Source organism: Otolemur garnettii, unplaced genomic scaffold (genome assembly GCF_000181295.1).
Source record: "Otolemur garnettii isolate 467f Iridium unplaced genomic scaffold, OtoGar3 scaffold00029, whole genome shotgun sequence".
Taxonomy (NCBI): domain Eukaryota; kingdom Metazoa; phylum Chordata; class Mammalia; order Primates; family Galagidae; genus Otolemur; species Otolemur garnettii.
In genome coordinates this window covers 2,203,155-2,218,313 of record NW_003852424.1, presented here as the reverse complement: position 1 = coordinate 2,218,313, position 15,159 = coordinate 2,203,155, and the positions used below count along the sequence as shown (strand labels likewise).

Sequence of the window (15,159 nt, the reverse complement as noted above, 5' to 3'; positions counted from 1 at the left end):
GGTGCTGATGGTGTCCAGTTGGGAAGGCAAAGAAAAATGTCAGGAACTCAGTGGAGCAAGAGGGCTCAAGAAAATTAAATGGAGAGCAGGAGAAATAAAGAAATATATAAGAGAGAAAAAGACAAACACCTCCTGGCATTTTAAAGGTCAAAGAGTAACAATACAGAAAGATTGCTGGGTGCAACAATGGGTTGCATTCTGGCTTCTTTAATAGAACTCATGCCATTGGATTCTGGAGCTCTTCTTCCAGGTTCCAGGCTCTGTCCTCCATTCATGCCCACCCCATCTGAAACGCCACTCCCAAGCACAGTGTTTGCTTTTGTGTTACATTTCCCTCTTATTTTCTAGCACTCATTTTCTAAGGTCAAATCCGTCACTGTCTTCACTTACTTGCCTGAGCCCATATAAATATAGGTTCTTCTGAAGGGGTTATGACAACTAGAACATGCTATGTAATAATTCAAATTTTATTATCCAAATATGTGCATTTATAGTAGCTGTATAGTAGTCCTCCCTATCTGTGGTGAATACATTCCAAGACCTCCTGTGGCTGCCTGAAACCACAGATGGTATTGCACCCTCTATATATCATGCATGAATTTCTTTTTCCTCCTTCACAATTTCATGAACAGAAGAAATTCATTCTTATTGTAGATCTCAGCACCTTCAGCATATGACATTTTTTCTTTTACCTTTTCACTTAGGAAGGAAGCATTTTACAGCTTGTCTTTAGCATATCTGAATTGCTAGCATCACTATTCTTGCATTTTGAGACCATTACTAAGTCAAGTAAGGATTGCTTGGAAATAGGCACTGTGATATGATACAGCTGAGATGGCTACTAAGTGACTGTCCATTACATTAGGAGCATGAACATTGCGGCTCTGCTAGACAAAGGAATGATTCACATCCAAGGTAGGACAGTGTGAGATCTCATTGTGCTATTCAGAATGGCATGCAATTTAAAACTCATGAATTATTTATTTCTGAAATTTTTCATTTAATACTTTTGGCCCATGGTTGACTATGGGTAACTGAAACCATAGAAAGTAAAACTGTAGATTGGGGGGGGCTACTATACATAACACATACATAAATACATATATCGTGTGTATATATAGTTATATAAGTGTGCATGTACGTATGAACACGTGTGTGTGTGTGTGTGTGTGTCTATGAGGGCTGCCCAGAAAGTATCCAGCCATTGTTAATCTTATAATAGTACATGGCTGCATACTTTCTAGACAGCCCTTGTATCTTGCTAGGGTTCACAAGAAGTTTAAAATCTGTTATCAGATCATCTATTTCTTTAGCTAAACAACAAATACTTTTTGATGAGCCACAGCACTTCATTTTTGTGTATCCATTTTAAGAAACAATACGAGCTCAGATGGTTCAGAATAAACAAATAGACTAACAAACAAAAGTGGCCTAGAACAGTTAGTTGTCCAGGCACTTCGTCCAGGCATTTCTTTCCCAGGCTGTAAGGTAAAATCCAGGTGTCACTTTCTCTTTTATCAATTTAATTTCTCCTCTATTTATGGAAATTCCACTCATTCTTTAAGTCTGATTCACATGATTTTATAGTCCGAAGGGGAATAGAAGGAGCAAGATAGAAGAAAAGTCTTATGGAGGGAGAAACCTAATATTTATTAAATTACATGAGAGTAAAGACCTTATCTATCTTTCTCACCTCTAAATTCCTTAGAACCTAGATGGGTGCCTGGTGAATGGAAAGGTGCTCAATGAATCCATGTTGAATGGATGAATTTACTGAAGGTATACTATGTGCTCAGGGCTGTGCTGAATGCTTTTAAATAAGAGTAACTCAACAATTAGGTAATAAAAGGAAATTCAGAAGCAAAAATACAGGCTAGAAGATCACATCAGTAGATGCAGAAAAAGCATTCGATAAAATCCAGCCCCATTTCATAACAACATTTTGTATTTTGGAGTGTTTCCTTTTTTTTGCTGAGATTTCTTGTGTGTTCAGTGACCATAGTTTCCACTATGTCGTTACAGTTACAATAGCTGCTTTAAAATTCTTGTCTTCTAATTCCAACATTTGTGTCACCTTGGGTCAGTCTCCGCTAATGGTCTTCTTTTCTGAGTCTGTTTCTTTGTATGACTAGGAGTTTTGGATTGTATCCTGAGGGTTGTGAATGACCTGAATCAACAGCAGCACTGTTCAACACAAGTGAAATGTCAGCAGCATATGTAATTGAATTTTCTAGTAGCTACATTAACATAATAAAAAGAAACAGATGAATTTTGAGAAGGGACAGAGAAAGGGGCTTCAAGGCGTGTGTGTGTGTGTGTGAAAGAAAAGCCTGGCCTGTTGAACATGGAAGTCTGGAGGGTACCTAGAAACATTATGGGAACAGCATGTCAGCACTCTGTAATTCTTGCCAAAAAAGGGGAAAAGAATATGGGTATGAAGCAACCTAGGTAATCAATGCCCAATGGGAAAAGGACAATAATGAATGACCAATAGAAAAGGGCAATAATGCCTACAGGCACAAACAGAGAAAAGGAGGCTATTTATACCTCTACATGGCTTTTGTGCTTCTGTCTCTCTCTTCTCATTCATGAGAGGAGCCCACTTCCAGCTCTCTTTGGAAGTGCTCTAAGCTTTCTCTTTGTTCTTAAACAAAATTTCTCTGTTACACTAAAGCCAGGGCCAAGTCATCTTCATTTTGTATTCTATTCCTTTCTCTTTTGCTGCTAGCCTTAGGTACGCTATATGGAATCTGCCCTACTTGTCTTAGAGGAGGAAAAGGAGGAGGAAGGGGGACGGGTGTGCTCTCATCTAATGTGCACAGTGTAAGGGTGCACTAACCTAATGTGCACAGCAACCCTCCTGGATGAACGGCTAACTACAACTTGAACTTTACCTTAGAAACGCAAACAATGTAACCTAATCCTTTGCACCCTCATATTAATCTGAAATAGAAAAACAATAAATAAAGACATTTAGGAAAAAAAAAACAATGTAAACTATCCTAATTATTTTTTTATATGGGTGACATATTGAAATAAATTATATATAGTATTAAATAAATAATAATGTCAAAAAATCAAATTAAAAGCACCTTCAAAAATGATGCACTTATTAACTAAATAGCATGTATTAATTTATAGGGCTCATTTAAAAATAAGTCATTATTCTGTCTCCTGCCTCATGTATAATAAAGAACTCTTCTGTTTTAAAATAGAAAAATGGTTTTTCATAAAAGAAAAGCTTAATAAATAAGAATACAGCTCAGTTAAATGTGATCCAGGTCTTCTTGGATAATGTCACTTAGTAATACTGAAATTTCCTACAGTTTGACTTTTGATGTTAATAATGATATTTCTTCCTTTTTATGTTAACATAATACTTTTTAAATGGTATTAAGATTAAGATATGCAAATACAACTTGAACTTGAGTTTGGTTTTAATATGCAGAATCTCAGAACAACCTTCATTGATATTAGCTTTAACTTTCTACTTTTTAGTAGTTACAGTGTATGACAAAAATAAAACAGTAAAGGCTGGGTGCAGTGGCTCATACTTATAATTCTAGCACTTTGAGAGGCTGAGGCAGAAAGACTGCTTGATGCCAGGAGTTTAAGACCAGACCAGGCAATAGTGAGAGCCCATCTACACACACACACACACACAATTAGCTGGGCGTAGGGGTGCACCTGTAGTCCCTGTTACTCAGAAGTCTGAGGCAGGAGGATCGCTTGAACCTAGGAGTTTGAGGTTGCTGTGAGCTACATGGATGCTACCATACTCAAGACTGGGTGATAAAGTGAGATCCTTTCATTCATTCACATGAATGAATAAATAGTGAAAATATTTAAAACATTTGGATGCTAAAATAGTTTGAAAATATAACTTATTTTAAAATATGATTCTTTAACAAGACCCTAAGCCCTCAAGCCTACACTGACCTCTCCTCCTCTAGTGTCACTTATCCTGTTTTTTAATCTCTCTGTCAGGGCCAGGCCATCTTTGGTTTCAGAAAAGACTGAGGCCTGTTGGATCCTTAAGTGTTTACAAAGGCAAGTCCTTCCTTCCCAAGATGCTCAAGACTTTCTGCACTGAGCACATCCTTAAGGCCATCAGCACTAGGGAAGAATTTCATTCTTAATTTGACAGGGAGCACATGAACTCACTGGAACAAGTCTCACCTTCTTGCCTTCTCTCCTCTCTCTCGCTGTCTCTCAAACATACTTTAAGAGTTTGACAGACCAAGGGGGGCTGGTACGACAGCCAAATGCTTTGTGAAGTTTCTGCACCAGGGAAGTGAAGCAAACTGAGTTAAGAAACCTGAAAAACTGAAATAGCAACTGCTTGTCCTAGTTAGACAAGGCAGATGTGCCTTAACAAGGTTCATAGAACCACAAAACAAAAGCTATTCACCTCAATTCAGAGCACAAGGAGAGGCCAAGGAGGTGACATGACACAATGTAATAGAATCCCAGTACTGCAAAGTCTCACTAAACAACTAGCAAAAAGGAGGCTTCACTAATGAACACATTTCACAGTTTCACACAATGCATCTCAGCTGACACCCCAGGAAAGTTTACTCCAGAGCACATGAGTAGCATGGCCGTGAAAGCTGGAGCTGAGACAGAAGTTCTGATGGATTCTAAATAACAAATCCCGAGGTCTGCAGCCATGGAAACAGGTCAACCACAAATATTAACCTGTATGCACATTACACTCTAATGGGCATTACACTATAACCTGGGCACTCACACTATAACATTTATTTCCTTTTCCTCTGAGACAAAGTAATTTGGGGGCATCAACGGGTTGGGTTAAAAGTGGATGGTAATGTCTACTTTTTCTTTGTGAGATGTTATTAATTGCTTCCTCTAGGATGCCTTCCAGCTGAGACTGTATTTCCATCAGAGTTCTGGCTCTGTAGCTAGCAGTTCAGTACCTGGGGCAAGCAGAAATCACTTGGCAGCATAACATATCATGTTATGTGTGTCCCCATTCGTCATTCACAGTGTTGCCGCCCCAGACTGGTTGGGTGCAAGTTACAGAAGACGGCTCCTTACCGTGACTGGCAGGGATGTGAGTTGCACCTTCGGACCTGGGGCTCTGGGCGGCTTGCTTGAGGGCAGTCACTGTCGTTCACCAGAGTTGTGGTCTTGTTAACAATCCTTGTGCACGATACGATGGTTCTGCGTTCTCCTAAAAGCCAACCACAGGGCGTTGAGAGGCCGTGGCCACACACTCCTGGAGTGGCCACATATCCACGCTTACAGAGAAGTGTGCACGTGTTGCTGTTGGTCAGTTTACAGAGAGGGAAACTGTAATCTTAGGGATAAAGGTGTGTAAGAAATGGCAGGGGCAGTATGGGGCAGGAGAAAGATGCCAGAACAAGTAGCAACACCTCAGATCTGCTGTGTTCTTGGACAAGTTGGGATTCCCTGAGGCCAGACCTCTGCTTTGGGTCTTTAATTTCCACCAAAGACTGCTGATCCCTACTCATTTGATATTTAAAGTCTATGGGGATCTTGTGTCAATTAAATATTGGCACCTCAGCCCTTGCCAGAGAGCCTGGCCACCTGTTACAAAATTCCTACTTGCTGGGGAGGTGTAGGGACAGGGACACAAAGACCTATCTCCTACAGACAGGCACTCCAGAGCCAATCTGAACTTTTTCAGTCAGCAGACTGGTACCTATGCCTAGGCATCACTTGCCCTTGGGAAGCTCTGCGCACTCTTACTACAGCTGCAGGCAGTCCTTTTGTAGGTGTACCCCAAATACTGTGTGGCCATGTCTTTGTCAGGGAGGCTGAATGACTGGGAGTTAAGAGGGTGGCCTCTGGAACTAGGCTGTCTGGGCTAGAGTCGTGGCTCTATCACTAATAGTACTATAGTAACCATAGTATCAATAGTTGGCCACATGCTTCTGTGCCTGTTTCCTCAAGGCAGCTGGTTTGCTTAACCTCCCTGCACCTTAGGGTGCTTCAGTGATGGTTAAAGTCCACTAATACATATAACGTTTAAAGCAGAACTGGCAGGTGGCAAACACTGCATGTTAGCTATGTTATTGTTATTTGGGAGGAGGGACCATGAAAGATAAATAGGGAGTCAAGTGCAACTACTAATATCTGGACTCTTGCTGGATCTGTCTCCTGAGGAATTTGTCACGTAGGAATGACTCACAGGGACAGAATCCTGAACCATACCATCACAGTTCCTACTGCCCCTCACTGCAGCCTTGTGTGAGTACAAAGCACAGGCCTGCTTTCAGCATCAGTGGCAGGTCTGATGATTGCATCAGGGAGCTGGAAGTCATCTTCCTCATAAAGGGATGGCCACCGAGCCAGCAGCGATGGCAGAACACGTGCTTCTCCCCTGGCCAAGGAGCGTCTGCTCCCTATTTCTTCTGGGCTGTGCTTTATTCCCAACAACTTGCTACAAAAGAAAAGTCTGCTAACAGACAGAGGTGCTGGGTAGATTTGGAGGTTGGGAGGCCATCAGCACACAGGGGCTGCTGAAGGGCTGAGGGAAAGGGGCCCCTAAGGAAGAGGGGCAGGGTGGAGGATGGCAGGACTGATGGTGGCACCTGGAGGCTCCTCCTGCTGCCACAGGGCTTCCTCGGGAAGAGGCTGAGAACAGATAGTGAGGGCAGCCGGCCGAGATGTACAGGAAGGTATTCACAGCAGGCCCTTGCAGCATCTGCTGGGCTCAATCACTTTGCCATGAAAATGGTAAGTGGTCTTTTATTTTGTGAATCTCTTCCATGGCGAACAATCATTTACACATAGGAAGTCGAGCAAACATCAGCTGAGCAGTCAATAGCAGCTCAGGATTACGGGTGGCTGAGGCTGTGCTCAGGTTCCCCTGCACTCCAGAGCAGGTCACCCTTCTGTCCCAACTCTGTGCCCACCAAAACCCACCCAGCCTGTGTGTCATTTCCCATGACCCTGCCATGTGACCTGTCAGGATGACAAACAACGTTGCACTAAGGAGCTGCTGACTGAGAGTTCACAACAACTTCCCTCTGCTCCTCCTGACTGACACTGCAGTAAACGTGGTGCCTTTTGTCCACGCTGACTCTTGTAGCATGACTGCTTCTTTGGCTCATCCTACATCCTTCTGTGGGCATGAGGGATGACCAGCTTGGATTAGAGGTGAGAAAGTTCAGGTGCAGATCAGGGAAGTCATTTGGTGAGGGAGGGCAGGACGCTGTGGGTCAGGACTCCTGCTCAGAATTCTTTCCCCACTCGTAGGACTTTTTCTCTCCACTGTGACCTGCAGTGGGGTTACTGGAGCTAAGAGGGAAAGGAATTTGGGAAGAGGCAGTGACATCATCTGGTGTCTTTCCACCAAGTGACAACAGCTGGAGGTCTTTTCTGTTCACTTCCAGCGTCCACCTCTCATTCCTATGAGGTGGCTGTACATTGGCCAAACCTTCACCCACGGGTTAGAGTTGGAGGCCCTGGGTCACAGGAGATACAGCAGTATGGGCAGAACTCTGGATGGGATCTGGGAAGGCCCTGTCCGAGCACTCTTCAGAGAGACTGAGGGTGGGATGTGGTTAAATTCCTGTGGAAATACATGTCACCTATTTCCCACAGTCTGCGTGCTGGCTGCAGAAGGCCCCAGTTCACTTCTCCTTCCTTTAGCAAACCCCACCCCCGATGAGAAGCCCACGCGTAGGGAGCTGTGGCCCCACTACTCACCTCCTCCACACTGCACGCTGCACCCCTCCCAGCCACTGTGGGTCCAGATAAACAAAGAGTCCTGTGGCTTTTCAGGCTCACTTTGGTTTTCAGCAGTATAGTTTACAGGAACAGTGTATTCATAGTGAATTCCGTAATTTTGGTCGTGAAACAACAATACCTGAGTCAGTGGCAAAATAAAAGACCATCTTAAGAGGGAACAAAAAACCATAGGGTTGTAGGACGTGCAAACCTAGCCACACTGTGAGGGATACTCAGGTCTTTTCCGAGGTTCAGAACCAGTTTATCTCAGGGTGTTATTTAGTCTTCTATGGGATTCCTCAGATATACAACTTGGGGGTGGGCAAATGCAAACCATCAGTTTCTTCTGTTCTCAAGAGAGGAGGAATCTGGGATAAGTCCCTTTACGGGCTCTATATGTACTTTTATGGAGAGCTGCCTCATGCAGGAAAAGTCCACATTCCTGATCCTCACCCACAAAGCTACCCTTGTTGACAAGACAGACACACATACACTGCTTTTACCTAGAAAGGAACCTGATCTAGAAGGGTTACTCTGCACCTTTGAAAATGAACATCACCTTTCACTTCCTTGTGGCCAATCACTGCTCTGTGTCAGTTGGTCCAGAGAGCCAGGGGAGAGGCAGGCTTACGCACAGATACAGCTGACTATGGAGGAGTTTTGGGGCACTTGTTTGGGAGTCCAAGGATGCAATAGCCCTCCCCCAGCCATGGGAGCTGAGATGATGGCATGCCATTAGTGGCAGAGCCCTGGCCCAGGGCTTAAAACTGGTGGGGGTGGGGGCTGGGGGCTGGAGGGTGAGTGTCCCATAATATTTTCTGGGGGGGGGCCCACCATGTAGCTTAGAGACCCTGGGTCTGAAATCCTAGCGCGTATGCAGGGAGTGCACACAATAAGGTACATAAGGCCAGCAGATGCTCTGGCAGATTTATTTCTCTACATCAGTGATTTCCAACTGCTATGCTGTGGCACACTGGTGTGCCATGAGAGGATCTTAGGTATGCTGCAATTTCTTTTAAAGATCATTAATTAAATTATTTTTAAAAGAAGTTCAAGCATAGTTAAGTATATTCTTATTTTTACTTTTTTGGATCAACATAATTTAAGTGTTCTGTGGAAATGTTCTAGTGTGCTGTGAGATTAAAAAAAAAAAAAAAGGTTGAAAAATACTGCTGTGGACATAATGGTGCAAAACATACCCTCTTGTAGGAGCTTAAAGTGGCCTGTTTGTAGATAATGTGTCTTCAGGCTACATTTGGAAGCAGTGAGTGCTCCTGGGTCTAAGCCACTAGCAAGTTCACTTCCAGCCCAGGCCTGCAGGTGCTAAGGGCAGAATGTGTGCAGCCCACCTGGCTTGACCCAGGGCAGTCCAGGTCAAGGTGTGCCAGGTACCGTAGCATGGGGATGGGGTGCTAAGAGCAGACCTAACTGCATAAACATCCACTTCTGCACCAAACAGACTTGTGATGCATTTGAAAAAAATGCCTCCAGTTTGAAAAAAAAACCAAAACTAGTCTTTAAAAGAGATCTTTATTATCTCAGCATGGGAATGAGACTGGTGAATTGAGAATCCATATGAAACCAATTTCATGCAATTTTGTAGCCACGTATAATTTGTGTGTGTGGGTGTGTAATTGGTTTCAAATGCAGGTTCCTGTGACTCTCAGTGCTCTTGACTCTGCAAACAATGTGAGCGCCTCAATTTGGGGACAAGGGCTTTCCGTCTTGAGGCAAAGGAACATTTCTCACTTCTAGGTTTAAAAACTTGAAGTGCCAATGATATTTCAAGAGAGAAAAATGATTTATATTAAACAAAGGCTGAAGCTTCAACCATGGCAGGGGTTGTTTTCTCTGAGTTTTGTTTTTCATGGTCTGAATGAACAGGCTGTGTGGTTGCTTTAACGGGCTAATGACTTGCTCAGTTTATGAAAGCTCTTAGTCAAGAAGGGCCGTGTACTTATCTTGGTGTGTGCTCAGAAAGCAAAGTCACATGTAATAGGTAATGTTTCTGTAGTGGTTTCATCTACCTTTTGCCTCCTCTCATAGAACCTCTCAATAATTGCTTTTAACTCAGAATAGGAGGATTTGTTCTAACTTTGACCAGGAAATAATCTTATCCCAGATAGACAACTTTGGTACAAGTTCTTGGGTCTTGGAAACCTACTTGCAGGAAAACATTTTCAGTGGATTTAGTGGGCAAAGTGCTGCATATGCAGATTCCCCTAAATTCTCCTCATTTTTGTCTCACCAGAAAGTGTAACAAGGTTAGTGCCATCACAGTGCAACACCCCCCCCACCGGTGCTGGTGCTCAGAGGCAGAGCTGGTTTCCTCAGGAGAGTCCCTGGGCAGTGGCCAGAAAATCTTTTGAGTGTCACCTGATCTTGAACAGTTGCAGGTTGCCAGAGATTACAAATTAATGGGGGGAAAAGAACTTCTAAGTAGAGAGACTCTGACAGGCAGTAAGGACAAAGCATGCTTTGATTACAGGTGCATAAGCTGCCAGACAGCCTATTCTTTGAAAGTAAACATGAAATCAATAATCATCAATAAATATGAGCTATCAGAAGCTAGCCATAAGAACTCCTGTACCCAGCGAAGGAAGCAGTGACATTCCTTTCCCTGGAGATGAGTATGTTCCAAAGGATGCATGACTTTTGAGTAGCTCACACCAAGGCCTCCCTGAGACAACAGGCAAGAAAATAGTGCCCTGGCCTGGCCCAATGGCATGGGTTTCCCGAGACCCCCCAGGGAATAAATATGCCCCCAGAATCGGATTCTCCTTTCTGGTTCTCAAACACTTGTAATCCGAGTCTGAGAAATCTGAGAGGATGGTTCAAACAGAGTCAATAGTTCATTTCCACAGGTGGCTCCCAGTGTGCATATACAAACTGTGGGCACATCTTTGCATCCTGCCACCTAATATAAAAACAGACCTCGAATGGGCTGTCTGTTCAAGGAGACCATGTCTCCCTGGCTGCCACCCACCATGTGGCTAAGCATTTCCTTCTTGGAAGTAGCTCCTTTTGGAAAAGACAGAAGCCTTGCCTATGCAGAGCCAGGGAAAGCCCCTGTGAGTTGGATGTAAACTCTGGTCCCCCAGGTCCCAGGAAGAAGCACAAAGCAGACCTCTTGGAGCCACCCCGACCCCCGACCTCCCAAAGACAAGTTCTAAAGCCCCATAAGTTACCATCAAATGTAGGGGGAGTTTGGTTGGTCCCTTGGCAGAAATCTTCTCCCATAGGCCCCTTCTCACATAGCGGACGGTGGTACCTGCAATCTGGAACTCTCCAGGAAGCTCTATCTTCCAGTCACTGTTGATGGATCCCTTGCTGGAGTCTTTAAGAGCTAGAAAGAGAATTGAACACAGCAGAATCAGGGCAGGTGATCGGCCTGTCTTCACAGGGAATCTGGATGTCTTGAGTGGGTCAGAGGTCCCCCTTCCATGGGGGAGGGAGGCCTGAAGCAAGAGAAAGGGAACTTCTGTATCCTGAGAACAGAACACCCCACAGGGAGAGCTGTCATGATGGATGGACTGCTCCGGGCTTCCCAGGTGTCAGGGACTTCCCAGCCTGGACAATGTCAAAACCAACTTAAAAAGAGATCTGGTGGGGGAGGGGCAGAGGATGAAGACCACCAAAGCCAGATCACATTTAAACCATACTTACCCAGAAGATAGTTTTCTGCATGATGAATTAATTATATTTTAATTTGTCTTAGGCTACAAAACAAGTTTTGTTGCTTTAGTACAACTCATCAGGTCACTTTACTACTGCCTACCTGGGGCTTTGGAAGGAGGGCAGCCTAATTCTGACATGTCTTAAGGATTTCATACCCTGGGGCTTCCCACTTGGATCCCCCATTTGTACTGCTAGAAATTCTCTTCCCCTTCTTTTTTAATCTTTCTATTTATCTTTCCCTGTCAATAAACTCTATCCTGTCATTAAAAAAAAAGGGCTCAGTGCCTGTAGCTCAGCAGTTGGGGGTGCCAGCCACATACACTGGAGTTGGTGGGTTCGCACCCAGCCCAGCCCTGCCAAACAACAATGACAACAACAACAACAAAATAGCCAGGCATTGTCACAGGCCCCTGTAGTCTCAGCTTTTGGGAGGCTGAGGTAAGAGAATCACTTAAGCCTAAGAGTTTGAGGTTGCTGTGAGCTGTGACACCATAGCACTCTACCAAGGGCGACATAGTGAGACTCTGCCTCAAAAATGGGTGCTCCTTCAAGAAATGATGGTTATTCTATTAAATATTTATGTGTAGAAACTGCAGCCACCCATAGATGTAACAGTCGCAGTGGCAGGTTGGGGGGAGGGCACTGTCACACATGGGCCCTGCCGGCTTGGGGTTCACACAGGCACTTGTCTCCAGCTCTGCTAGGTACATGTTACTGATTGGCCATAAGCCAAAATTTGGTTTTCCACACAAGCCATGCACTCCTTCTTATCTGAGTGCCCACCAGTGACTTTGCTGGGTCTTCTCACTTTGGTCTAAAGTCCGTGTTGTCTCACAGGAAAGCACTCCACAGAGAAAGTCTGTTCTTGTTGTTCTCATCATTTAGAAAAAGCCTTTAACTAACTAGAATCTACTCCAGCATTTAGGAGAAGGTAGTAAATGAAGGCAGCAGATGATAGGAAGCCTGTGAGTCATTTCTAAAAATGACACTCCCAAGGTGCCCTCGGTCCCAGGCCCACAACCTATGTGCACAGTTGAAGCCCCAGACACCCCAAATTGCTATGGGGTGCCACCTACTTAGTTTATAATCAACAAAATCAGATCCTACCACATTCACTGTTCTGGGCTTATTGTGGCCAGAAACAAAATGCCTGTATTTAATACTGATTTTGAACAAAGAAGACTTGAAACCCCAAAGGGATCTTGGTTAATGTTGAATTCATCAGCCTGAGGCTGGGTCAGGCCCCAGGGGTTCAAGGGCTGGTTAGACCACAAGCAGTGGTGGGATGGACACTGGGCAGTCAGTGGCCCCTGCTCCTGTCTCTAAGAGGTCCCAGAGCTCACTGCTGGCAAACGCTGAGGAGCTGCATGCTCAGAGCTCCCCGCTTCATGGGAACTGCCACCAGAAGTGGGTTCCCCAATTGGAGGAACTTTCCAGTGAGTGACTTCCAGTGGGGTCTCACTGGGGACAGTGGGGTGGCTGTGAGTGGCTGAAGATTATGGGACTCCAGGGAAGGCCTAGGAAAGAGAAAGCTCTACCACAGGGAGCTGAGTCTGTTTTCCTTCAAGAAATTCTACCTGCTACTAACAGAGGGGAGAATGTGGGAATGTGGAATTTCCTCTCCTTTTTTTTTTTCAGCACACTTGCAAACTACCATTTAAGGGGCACATTCATAAACTCTGACCCATTTAATCTTCTCAACAATGCTGAACTATCTTCCTCACTTCATGGATGAGACAGCAGGGGCACAGAGAGGTTAAGTAACCTGCTTAAAGTTACACAGCTATTGAGTTGAAGAGTATATATCTGAACCTACCAGGCCCAGAACACTCATCACTCTGGCAATTAGAATTGCTGTATTCTTCAGGTTATATCATCAGTCTGGATTTTTATGACAAATGCTTAAATGTGAAAATGTAAGAATTGTTCTCAGGGAGAACAAATTCCAGGCTCTAAAACTTACAGGGTCTGATGTTCTACATATCCTTATAAAAATAACCTCACAATTTTCACAGCTTTCAGTGACTAAATGATCTACATGTATTTGCCTGTGTTAATGATTAGTGAATCAAAGTAGGTGAAGGTAGTGTGGATACTCACTAGTGAATAAATGTGGGTGAAGGTGGTGTGGACAGTAATAAGATAATCAATGTGGGTGATGGTGGTGTGGATACTCATTAGTGAATCAATGTAGGTGAGGTTGGCACGGATAGTCATTAGTGAATCAATGTAGGTGGAGGTGGTGTGGATAATTCATTAGTGAATCAATGCAGGTGAAGGTGGTGTGGATACTCATTAGTGCATCAATGTGGGTAAAAGTGCTCTGGATTCTCATTAGTGAATCAATGTAGGCACTGAATCAATGTGGGTGCAGATTAGGTGGATACTCATTAGTAAATCAATATAGGTGAGGGTGGTGTGGATACTCATTAGTAATCAATGTAGTTTAAGGGGATGTGTATACTCATTAGTGAATCAATGTAGGTAAGGTGGTGTGGATACTCATTAGTGAATAACTGTAGGTTGAATGTGGTGTTGATACTCATTAGTGAATCAATGTAGGTTGAAGTGGTGTGGATACCCTTTACAGAATTGATGTAGGTGAAGGTGGAGTGGATACTGAATAGTGAATCAATGTAAATGAAGATGTTGTGGATACTCATTAGTGAATCAATGTAGGTGTAGATGGTGTGTTTACTCAGTAGTCAATTCATGTAGGTGAAGTTGGTGTGGATCCTCATTAGTCAATCAATGTAGGTGTAGATGGTGTGTTTACTCAGTAGTCAATTCATGTAGGTGAAGTTGGTGTGGATCCTCATTAGTCAATCAATGTAGTTGAAGCTGGAGTGGATACTCTTTAGTGAACGAATGTAGTTTGAAGGTGGTGTCGATACTCATTAGTGAATCAACATAGGGTGAAGGTTGTGTGGATACTCATTATTGAAGCAATGTAGGGGAAAGTGGTGTGGATACTGATTAGTGAATCAATGTGGGTGAAGATGGTGTGGATACTCATTCATGAATCAATGTATGCAAAAGTGGTGTGAATACTCATTAGTGAATCAATGTAGGTGAAGGTGGTGTGTATACTCAGTGAATGAAAGTAGGTGAAGATGGTGTGGATACTCATTAGTGAATCAATGTAGGTGAAGGTTATTTGGATACTCATAACTGAATAAATGTAAGTGACATGGGGTGTGGTTACTGATTAGTGAATCAATGTGGGTGAAGGTTGTGTGGATAGTCATTACTGAATAAATTTAGGGAAGATGGTGTGAATACTCATTAGTGAATCAATGTAGTTGAAGGTGGTGTGGATACTCACTAGTGAGTCAATGTACATGAAGATGGTGTGGATACTCATTAGTGAATCAATGTAGGTGAAGGTGGTGGGATACACCTTAGTGAATGAATGTGGGTGAAGGTGGTATGGATACTCATTAGTAATTCAATGTGGGTGAAGTTGGTTCCTATACTCATTAGTGAGTCAATGTGGGTGAAGGTGGTGTAGATACTCACTAGTGAATCAGTTGGTGAAGGTGGTGTGGATGCTCATTTGGGAATCATTGTGGGTGAAGGTGGTGTGGATACTCATTAGTAAATGAATGTAGGTTGAAGGTGGTGTCTATACTCAGTAGTGAAACAATGTAGGTTGAAGGTGGTGTGGATACTCATTAGTGAATCAATGTAGGTAAGGTGGCGTGGATACTCATTAGTGAATGAATGTAGGTGAAGATGGTGTCTATACTCAGTAGTGAATCA

The 15,159-nt window shown here is 43.7% G+C and overlaps 1 protein-coding gene across 1 annotated transcript in view; it reads right to left on the bottom strand.

The window, feature by feature from the left end:
• ADAMTS17 (ADAM metallopeptidase with thrombospondin type 1 motif 17) overlaps nt 1–15,159 on the bottom strand; it is a 345,625-nt gene that overhangs the window by 56,243 nt on the left and 274,223 nt on the right. The window contains exons 16-18 of the mRNA XM_003788635.1: nt 10,908–11,065; nt 7,699–7,858; nt 5,059–5,194 (exon numbers count right to left, since the gene is read on the bottom strand). Of these exons, the coding sequence (XP_003788683.1) occupies nt 5,059–5,194; nt 7,699–7,858; nt 10,908–11,065 (454 nt within the window). The remainder of the gene's footprint in view (nt 1–5,058; nt 5,195–7,698; nt 7,859–10,907; nt 11,066–15,159) is intronic.